The sequence below is a fragment of the Neltuma alba genome, unplaced genomic scaffold (genome assembly GCF_004799145.2).
Source record: "Neltuma alba isolate B1F8T4 unplaced genomic scaffold, ASM479914v2 tig00012135_pilon, whole genome shotgun sequence".
NCBI lineage: Eukaryota > Viridiplantae > Streptophyta > Magnoliopsida > Fabales > Fabaceae > Neltuma > Neltuma alba.
In genome coordinates this window covers 244562-254748 of record NW_021636686.1, presented here as the reverse complement: position 1 = coordinate 254748, position 10187 = coordinate 244562, and the positions used below count along the sequence as shown (strand labels likewise).

Sequence of the window (10187 nt, the reverse complement as noted above, 5' to 3'; positions counted from 1 at the left end):
ATATATATATATATATAACAAGAATAATTAGACTAGCTTACCAACCCGCAAGTTAACCCATGAGGAGGGTGGGTTGTAGCGCTGAGAGTTAGATTTTCTCAGGTGATATTGGGTTGACTTTTGATTAACCCTAACTTGTCTTTTTTAACGAGTTGACAGGTTTAACCTCTAAGTTTAGCCCATAATACCTGCTCTACTCAATAATATGCTTTGAACTTTAATTACACACGCAAATTAAAGATCGAGCGAATGGCCAGATTATTATTCAAATCGAACGGCTGATACCAAAACACGGTAATAATACGTTGTCGTTTTATTGGGCACGGCCGTCGGACCAAGAAACGTACTGGGGAGGCCCTGGACCGAAGTCTCAACCCCAAACGCAATGGAGACCATCGGCCGTCCACCGCCACTAAGCCACAGTCGCGCCTCGAGCTGACTGCCTTAACGAAAATTGCCATTGAAGCATCTCAGTTTAGGTTTGCTCCCTAGGAATTCAGAATTTGTTAAAACAAATCCTTAAATTTCTCCTTTTTTTTTTTGGTGAAAATTAACTTTTTTCCTTTTATTCCCACCCTCGATGCTTTGTCTACGACGATGGGAACAAGTTAGTGAAACTCCGGGCTCCAATTTTTCGTTCTCTTTACGCGGATTAGACTCGCATATGAGAGATCGCTGGTATGAATTTTTAATATGTAATATCTTGATATACTTGCTAGTTTATGAAATATAAGGAGCCGGTAAATTCACAAGTAGTCAACAGCGATGAACATATTCATATAAGCGTCCAGTCTATTCTTTAATCGTAAAGGGTCTATAAATAGCTGGCTAATTTCTACTTCTTAGTGGATTACTATTTTTTTTTGCTTCTGAGTATTTTTAATGACAAGGGTAGGTGATTTCCAATCTAGTTTAGTTCCAGAATCCTGAACCCTCAAATTCTTAACACTTAGGCTGAATCCCATCAATAAAGGGCGAAGGCCAAGTAACTCCAGGGATGGCTGACCTTGGAGGCAGGACAATTGCAGCTGGTTTATTTGAGGCTGGGTACACTCAATCTAGGATCAATCCTCACCGCAATTAGTGTCCAGCATGTTGTGGTGTTTATCAAGTGGAAAACTCCTCTGGGCTTTAGACTATCAACTGTGGATTCTGTATGTTCTTGGGCATGTGCATTCATGTAAGCACGAGTGATTTTGTGGCTGAAGTTTGATGTTGGTGCTCTTGTCTTTTCTTCGGCAATTAGTGTCCAGCATGTTGTGGTGTTTATCAAGTGGAAAACTCCTCTGGGCTTTAGACTATCAACTGTGGATTCTGTATGTTCTTGGGCATGTGCATTCATGTGAGCAAGAGTGATTTTGTGGCTAAAGTTTGATGTTGGTGCTCTTGTCTTTTCTTCGGCATCATTGGGTTTATGTGTTCTGGTACCCTTGAGAAGTGCCTATCTTGTAGTCAAGAACAATGCATGCATAGTTGGCCTTGGTAGGCTTTGACACTGCTTAGTACCGGATTAGAGAGTAAACAGGATAATGTAAGTGGATGAGAGAAAATATGACAGCTCATTCAATGGTTAAGACTGAAGTTCTCGCTTCTACTGGGTAGAGGTCAAAAGATAACCAATGCCAAAAGATATTCTCAAAACTACGGATAGGATATCAGAACTATGGCAGAAGATACAACTAGATAAGATTATGGGGCCAACAATTAAGCTCTAAGAAAGTCCTAAAGATTATTGTTCTTAAGCCAATAACCTGTACTAAGGTTTCAATTTACTGGTGGAATTCTCATTATTAACCTACTTAATAAATTCTTGAGTCATCCTTAGCTACTAGGCTTTTCATGTGAGAAATATAGCATATTAGTATGTACTTGCCTATTCAGCTCAAAAAAAAAAAAAATAGTATGTACTTGCCTGTCTGCATGTACAACCTTGTACTTTTGAAGAAGCTATTCTATTTTTTTAATGTGATATTCTGTTTCGTTTTTCCTTTTTGTTTATTTGAATTATTATTAGTTGTGGATTCTCCATCATTTCATTCAATATTTGAAATGCATCTCATCGTTAATGTAGGTTGTAATGGATATGAAGGAAACTGCAGCAAACATATTCCCTTGGGATGGGACTCTCACTTTAAGTGATTTCTTTCGGGCTGCTCACAGGTTTTCTAATGAGTGGAGAAGGTTCAATACTTCAGCCCCTCCATGGTTGTGGATTCCATGTCCAAAACATCGTTTGGTTTCTTCTCATGAGGTTGGCCTCTTCAATAGTTTTTGCAACCTCGTGACTCTATGCTTTGCTACTCAGGGTTTTATCTCCTTATATTTGTCTCTCAATCTCAGGTGGAAGGATATATGTCACTGGAAAACGTGCGCCTTTTAAAATCAAGTGAGGTCTGTTGTTTTTTCTTTTAGATTTATTTTATAGATAAATTTTATTTTTGCTGAGAAAAGGAGGCAATAACCAGCGGGTATAATCCTCATGATGCTGTAATAAAAATAATAAAACTAGAAGCAAACATCAGCCTGAAAGAGCTTTCCAATTCCTTTGTAAATTCAGAAGAGATACTCCTCTACAAAACTTTTGCCGGACGGTCTGACAGAATTTTAGTTTACACTTCCCTTAAAAGGAGAGTTGATGTTAATCAATGGATTGTAAGTGTCGTGCAGGAAAAAGAGGACGGAGGAAGTCTGACATGTAAAGAAGAACGGAATATGTTGGAGAATGAAGAACCATTTGATTGCGCCACATTAGTATGTATGGCCTAATTGGTATTCTTTATGTAGCTTACAAATTTGCATGCGACATCAATTTGGTTACTATTATTGTTGTTGGCAGTCTTTATAATCTTCATTGTAATTGTTCTATTTGTTTTTGCAGGGTCCAGAGAGTGATTATCATGAAATAAACCTCTATGATTTTCATGTGGTCTACAGTGCTTCGTACAAGGTTCCAGTGCTGTATTTCCGTGCTTACCGTAGTGGTATGTTCACCATGCTATCCTCTTCTAAAGCGTGTTGTTTGTGATAAATATCGTATTAGATACATAATCGTGTTTTTACTGAAACTTCAAAGTTGGAACTTACTGAAACAAAATACCACCTTATGGTTATTTAGCTGTAAATCTGGGTGCATGAAATTCTTTTGCAGTTCGTTTGTCATTAGATTTGGATGCTAGAAGAGGCTGCTGAAACAAAAAAGAATCGTGTAGCTATGTGTCTTTGGGTGTGGTCGAGCGGGGGTGAATGTTTAGGGCCTTTAGACGGCAGCATTATTTTCATTCTAATTAAAGCCAAAGTTGTATTTTGGTACCTGAGCCTTTGAATCTTATCACTTGAGTTAAAGCTTTTAATTTTAAGGAACATGTCTAAATTCAGCTTGGTTTCCCAATTTTTTTTTTTTTTTGTCTAATAGTATAAAGACAGAATTGTATTTCTGAGTTCCGAGTTGCATTATCCCCTAAATTTATATCAGCGTTTTTTGTTGCTATATGTTGGTTTTTTTTTTTTCCCTTAATCAAGAGAATAGTGCTGACAGCGAGGGAAGTGTGATGCTATTTTATTATGTAGATGAACAACCTTTGCTGTCCAGTGAAATTGAAAGGGGTATTCCTGGTCCCTCTGTGAAGTTGTAATTTAATAACATTTAGAAACTTATGAAGTCAAGTATCTCATTAGATATATATAGAATTAGTCATATTTTGTACTAGAAGAGGGCTGAACTTAGAACCTTTTATCAAAATCTTAACCCCTGTAACCTTCGGAACTAGCTTCAGGTAGAATTTTATAAGTTTTTTCTATCCACAAAATTCGAACCATCAACTTTGCTCAAGGGGATACTTTTATAAATTTATCTTCTAATTGGGAAAATGATGTTCACAATTTGTGATACCGTTTGACATATGGAATACATAGATGGACAACCTTTGCTGTTCAGTGAAATTGAAAAGGACCTTCCTGGCCTCTCTGTGAAGCTGCTATCTGAATCAAAGTGGACATTCATAACTCAAGAGGTAAGATATGCCTTGAAAGGGATGATTTGTATAGCATTATAAGTCTGCCATATGGTTCTAATTTTTATCAAGATCAATCTCCCCTCATAGATTTCAATTCAGTTATTGCCAACATGACAGGCTAGGTCATCTCTGTCATCATAAACTATGTCAGCCTCTTCTTTACGAACGGAAATCAGTTCGGTTTGATTTTCAGTGTTTGGTAATTCCTATGAAGCAGGGACATGGTGTGATCCAATAAAATCTGAAGTGTCTAGGTAGAAGTTGGTAGTGTTGTTATGGAGTATTTAACACACACAACTCTTGCCCTTTCTTTATCATTTGCTGTATTCAATCCCTTGCCAAATCAGTTCTCATTGATTGCGTTTATTTTGGTACTATTACCAGATTTTACATATAGCCTGCTTACACCGAATAAGTGAATAACAAACTTATGCTATGTGACACGTAACTATATATGATGGATATACTTTATGAATTTGAAATTTAGAAACTCTATTTCTTTGAAGTTGTGCAATGTCTCAGGCCAAAAAAAAAAAAAAAAGTTGTGCAATGTCTGATGCCACCTTCTATGTTGGAGTTAATCGAATTTTTTTTCCCCTACATAATCAATTTGATGGGCTTATCACACTTGCATCCTAATACAATCTTTCCCATTTATACGGATGTGTTACAGAAAACAAAACATGTATATCGATTGCGTAAAATTAATACTTTTACAATCCAACCTGCTGCTCATAAATGGAGCATGCAAGGAATCACTTCAGATAGGTGGAAGTTGGCAAGACATTCCAGTTTAGCTTGAAACAATGTTATAATCGGACAAAACGCATAATTGCTTGCTCTGCCCATAACCCCTGGAATATACTCTTAATGGTTTTATTGTTATATCTTGTAGGAGCATCCATATTTGAACCGGCCATGGTACAAATTACACCCATGTGGGACAAGTGAGTGGATGAAGCTGCTTTTTTCTAGTGACAAGTCTTTGACTACAAAAGGTTCCACGATTGAACATTATCTGGTGTCATGGTTCTCCGTCGTGGGGCAAGTGGTTGGTCTTAAAATTCCTCTGGAGATGCTGAACTTCGGGCGTTAACTACCCTTGCTGATGAAATTGAGCGGCTGAAAAGCTATGCTAACGAGATAAACAAGTCTTGTGCTGCTGCTGCTGGTTCTGGATGTCTTGTACATAGCGTTTAAGGCAGATGGAAAACAATGGGGTTTAGGGTTCGGGTAATATGGGAAAATAAAGGATTTAGTTTATTTTAATTATGTTTTATCTTTTACTGTATTTAGATTTAAATAATTAAAGAAAGCTTATATTTATATTGTTTGCTTCATTTGTCGAAGAAAAACTGGGGAAAGAAGAAAAGGCTGCAGCTTTTTGAGGATTTTGAAAGCTGTTGATTCGTGCATGGAATTATATAGACAAATAGATTTAATGTCTGTGTTTTATATAGCTTAAAGCTTCTAAATCCATGCATGGAGTGAATTAAGAATTAAGAAGTTAATTTAAATCTTCTTCCCGCCTTCTTTATCAAGTGTCGACCTTTAATTCTAGCTTTCCTTGTTGGCCTGTCTTGATGTCTTCTCTGGCATTCTGGTTCTACCAAATAAAGAATTGAAATTTTCCGAGGAAAAAAAATTAGAGCATGGGCAAGTGGGAGGAAATTTCATTTGTTTGGCCATGATGGGACCTTGTAATTATTTACTGATCATAAGAAAAAAAGAATAGTGCAACTTACAAACTTGTACAACACACAATAGAAGTTAGGATATGCAATGTTTGCCCTGTACAATGCAACTCAACTGTAGAAGTTTCTTATATTTCTCCTTGTCTGAAGCGTAAACACTGATGGTAAATAATATTTAAAAAAGAAAAGAAAAAAAAAGGTCTGAAAATATCAGTGTTACTTAGTTCTTGTGTATCGGTGGCTGTTGGAAAGGGTCAGTCCAGCAAGAGTCTTCCGCGACTGCCTTTTTCCATCTGCTCTTGAACATCTCAAGTTCAACGTAGGATTGCTTTCTTACCTGCCAAAATAATCGCTAAATGAAGCAGAGTGTATAATACAGCACCTTTATCGCTAAATGGATCAGTGATCTCTTGGTTTTGGAATCATTTGGTTCCAACTAATTGCCTACCCTTCCAAAAGATATTTTATTGGAATGACAAATCGTATAAAGATATTTGGCAACAAAAGCCCTGCAGGATCAAATTTTATCATTAATTTGTCAAAGAATAGAATTGAAGGCTTACCTCAGATCTAGCATCAACTTGATTAGATGGCGTTTTCTCCTGCAAACCCACAAGTAATTAGCTACAGTTTGAACAAGCAAAGAATTGAATAAAGAGAACTTCTGCTTTTGTTTATTACCATTTTTTCATTCAACACTGTTGCATTTTCATCATCTTGACCATGTGTTGTGGCAGATGTCTGCAATTAGTTAAACCAACTGTTAATTATATTGAGAAGGATAACAGTAGAAACGTAATAGGAGACCCACCCCCCCGGGGGGGGGGGTTATTAAGATAAGATAATATCAATTTCGTAAGAAAAGCAATGGTCAGTCCTTGAGATCCCTAAATGGAATAACCAGAACAAGTACTTGGACAAGTTTCTAACCTTGTTTGCTGGGGAGCCCCCAAGTGTTGGTATGCCATAGTGAAGTAGATATTCAGAATCAACTATACCAATATTTTTAGTCCTATCACCCTGCCAAAAGGAATGCTTACTAATATGAGTAAGGTAAATAGGAATAGATAAAAGAAACTCATCTGACTAGATGACAAAATACCTGGGAACAATAACCTAGCTGAAAGTCCAAGCCCCATGCATGAACTAGATCATTCTGTCAAAAAGTGCAGGGAAGAATGCTTGTTACTGCGGAGCCTGAATTTATTATTGATCATATGTTTACGTTTAAATTGGAATTAGTATTAACACAAGGAACCTATTCATTTAACAAGTTCAATTTTGGGATAATACTGTAGTAGTAACATAAGCCAACTTGTTGGCCATTGGTTTACTTAGTGTTAAAATCACGGGTGGGAAAATTCCTAAGAAACGGTTAGTTTTAAATGTCTGGTTGAGTTATGCTTAATTAAATTAAATTTCGGATCACAAACCTGAATCATATGCCATACACAGCGCCAAGAATCCTTTGAGAACACAGGAGCCATCATCTCCACAAACCTGGAATTCATATAATTTCAGTCCTGTTTCACAAAGTACTGAAGAGACTGGAACTCAATTTAGAGGATACGGCTCATTGGTTTTGTACTTTTTGTCATATAAAGGAGAATGAAACTTTGTGGCAACATGCAGTTTATGCAGCCCTTTGAAATACTTGATTAGAGAGGAATTTTTATTCTTTCCTAATAAAAACATAGTTTTGCAACCACGAATACACAACATCTGAATGCAGAATTTTTACCCTGTGCATGGTGGACCTGTGCTGTTTTCATCACATTTCCTTCCGCCTCTTAGAGTCTTGTGGATTTTCCTGTTAATATAGCTCAATGTTAATTCAATTAAAAGAATATATTAGTACTATGCAGAGATTTGACTGGAAGCTCAATGCAATAAAGCCTTGAGTAGTTCTGCAATGCACATATCAGACTAAAAAAAATGCCACCAGAGCTTATTGTTACTAGTTGTATCATAATAGAATTATTCTTCAACTTGAATAACTGAAACTCTATGTCCAAGTAATCTCCCAATTCTTGAAACTAAAATTAAATTTTTCATGTGATGGTGGGTTTATCATTTGTCTACATTCTAAGTCCAATGAGTTCTCATTCATATATTACTGTGTTTTCCATATAAAGATGTGGTAGCAATCTCTTAAGACCTGTGAACAATTGACTTGCTGTCCCTTGCTGTGAGATCATGGTGCACCTCTGAGACATCAGGATCCAGTGCTGGCTGTGATATCTCAAGCCCTTCTTCTTTGACTATGGATAAATATCTGCATCAAATTTTGCATCACCTATGGGGAAAACAAATATAAAAGAAAAAATATAAAACAACTGCAAACACACCTACTTTTGGACATCAAAGTGTTCAACTCCGAGGTCTTCATCCCACAAGAAGATGTATGAATAGTCAAATAGGATATCTGGGTGTAAGAATCGCTTGGCGAACCACCTAACTCATTTGAGGCAAATGTATAAACACATTTAAATTCTATGTTAACAATTAATTGGTAAGCACAATTTCAATTTAATTTCTTGTTTGTTAAACTAATTTTAATGTTGTCTTTGTTTCCCATCTCGGTCCATAAGTTAATGTTAAACCTAACAAAATATAGGCTATAATTGGTCCATACTCAATACCCTGTCCATATTTAGTAAAAATTCGTAATTAGAGACATTAACATCATGATAATTCAGAAGCCTCCAAAATCAAAAATTCGCTTACCAATTTCTAGTTTCACTGATTGTAATATCTTACATGAAAGTTATTAATAGAAAGTAAGTGGAAATAAACAAAATTGATTGTAAGCTTTCATTAGAATCGTAAACCAAGTTGAGATAGAAATATTGTGTCTGAATCCTCTGGGGAGCTAATGAGACTCATCACCATATCTATCTCTCTTCAACTGTATGGACAATATGACTAAGAGAATTCAAATCCGTCAATCAGACTTTTCGATGTTAGTCCCACATTCTTTCTATTTTATAGAAGGTTAATACAATTCTTAGTCCCTCAAGTTTGCCTTCATTTTGTTTGGTCCCTCAAGTTTGTTCTGATTTAAAACATTAGTCCCTATAATTTAATAAAACCTAAATCTTTTTACTCCCTGAGGGATCAAAACTGAAATGAGAGCTTAAAACCAAAATGAAAGCAAACTTAAAAGGCTAAAGATTATATTAACCTCTTATCAAAAGTTGATGAGTTTACAAAAGGACAAGAGAAGGAAGTTCACCATTTAGTTTGATTGACAGCAGAGACATGAATGGCTTGATCACACCAATCCAGATCCCTCCATTGATCAACAATCCCATCATAGTGGAAAAGCATTACCGCAAAGTCCTTGCTTGCTATAAACTGATCATAATGAAAAAAAAAAAAAAAACGAAATTTTTAAGTGCCAAACAAGAAAAAGAAAAACCATTAAAAGTTTGCCAGTAAAACTGAACTATCTCACCTTCTTTACTATATTATTAACGTTTTCTTTCTGCTTTATACCAACTGCCATGGCCAGTAAATTTCTCACTGACTGTGTACTCTGAAAGAATCCAACAGTTTCAGAAGTTACTCGAAATAATTCAAAAACATATCCTTATAGAAACAGAGTAGAGTATTGAGTAATATTATTAATTCTCAATAATTTTGAGGAATGACTAACCTTCCTATTACGGGGACCCCACAATGGTCGCATTTCCAAGTCAGAAGTGATGGCCGCTATTCCTTTTGGTAGTGACTCTGCTCCATGGGGTCTGCAATTACCCTGAAAATCCACAAAAAAAACATTATATTTAATTTATTTGCCATTAATTAAATCAATCCAAACTTATCTGAAAACACATCAATTTGATCTTTTTGTTACGAAAGCACAGTAAGCAACACTGTTTATTAATCTTACCTTGCACATAGAAGCTCTAGTATCAAGCAAAATATCCACAAATTGCCATTTTGGGAACCTCTGCAAAAAAACGAGATGCAATTTCTTTATGTTCGCTTATCTGTAACATGCTCCATAGCATAATTATCTGAAGAATCACAGAAGAATATGAAAGCACGTATGGTAACTATTGTTTAAGTGACTACTTGGGTACCTCTTTATAATCTGTCACTACAAATGCACTTCCAGTCAAGAAAGCTGCAGAAATCAAGAAAATTGTGGAGAGTAAATGGCGACGAAACGTTCTTTTTCTTTTAGGAGGTTCCACCACAAGAGATGCCTGAAAAGTGAGCTGTATAGAAATGTGAAAATCAATTCAATCCCCTTAACAAGATATTCTAAGACACTGTCTACTAGGTTTTTCCAAGTCCTATCAAATGAAGAATGGAGAAAGCATGATGTCTGTGTGTTATGTTGGCGCCAACGTATACGTTTTTGAAGCTGCTTTAAATAGTAAAACCAAGCACAACTTTAATTCCACATCCAAGAGGAGTTTGAGAGAAAGGATAAGAGTTTAAAAAAAAGAAACTTCTTGTGAATTTATTT

The 10187-nt window shown here is 36.0% G+C and overlaps 2 protein-coding genes across 2 annotated transcripts; one reads left to right on the top strand and one right to left on the bottom strand.

The window, feature by feature from the left end:
• Positions 1 to 357: 357 nt before the first annotated feature.
• LOC114723326 (ubiquitin-like-conjugating enzyme ATG10) lies at positions 358 to 5530 on the top strand. The gene is made up of 8 exons (XM_028909520.1): positions 358 to 479; positions 613 to 678; positions 2161 to 2251; positions 2341 to 2391; positions 2668 to 2751; positions 2879 to 2981; positions 3913 to 4010; positions 4909 to 5530. The coding sequence occupies exons 2-8, from the start codon at positions 665 to 667 to the stop codon at positions 5107 to 5109; spliced, it is 642 nt and encodes a 213-aa protein (XP_028765353.1). The 5' UTR covers positions 358 to 479; positions 613 to 664; the 3' UTR covers positions 5110 to 5530.
• A 397-nt stretch (positions 5531 to 5927) lies between these two features.
• LOC114723338 (uncharacterized) lies at positions 5928 to 9452 on the bottom strand. The gene is made up of 12 exons (XM_028909532.1): positions 9366 to 9452; positions 9165 to 9236; positions 8943 to 9064; positions 8060 to 8161; positions 7866 to 7982; positions 7449 to 7517; positions 7141 to 7207; positions 6810 to 6863; positions 6638 to 6727; positions 6389 to 6448; positions 6271 to 6309; positions 5928 to 6044 (listed from the first exon to the last, which is right to left on the bottom strand). The coding sequence occupies exons 1-12, from the start codon at positions 9396 to 9398 to the stop codon at positions 5928 to 5930; spliced, it is 942 nt and encodes a 313-aa protein (XP_028765365.1). The 5' UTR covers positions 9399 to 9452.
• Positions 9453 to 10187: the final 735 nt, after the last annotated feature.

Bases quoted from the DNA above. Each gene is read 5' to 3' on its own strand.
- LOC114723326 (XM_028909520.1), top strand. The intron at 2,392-2,667 runs GTCTGTTGTTTT...AGTGTCGTGCAG, and splicing joins GCCTTTTAAAATCAAGTGAG to GAAAAAGAGGACGGAGGAAG. The intron at 4,011-4,908 runs GTAAGATATGCC...TATATCTTGTAG, and splicing joins GGACATTCATAACTCAAGAG to GAGCATCCATATTTGAACCG.
- LOC114723338 (XM_028909532.1), bottom strand. From the start codon at position 9,398: ATGCGACCATTGTGGGGTCCCCGTAATAGGAAG. The intron at 7,983-8,059 runs GTAGGTGTGTTT...AATTTGATGCAG, and splicing joins GAACACTTTGATGTCCAAAA to ATATTTATCCATAGTCAAAG. The intron at 7,208-7,448 runs GTAAAAATTCTG...TATGAATTCCAG, and splicing joins ACAGGTCCACCATGCACAGG to GTTTGTGGAGATGATGGCTC.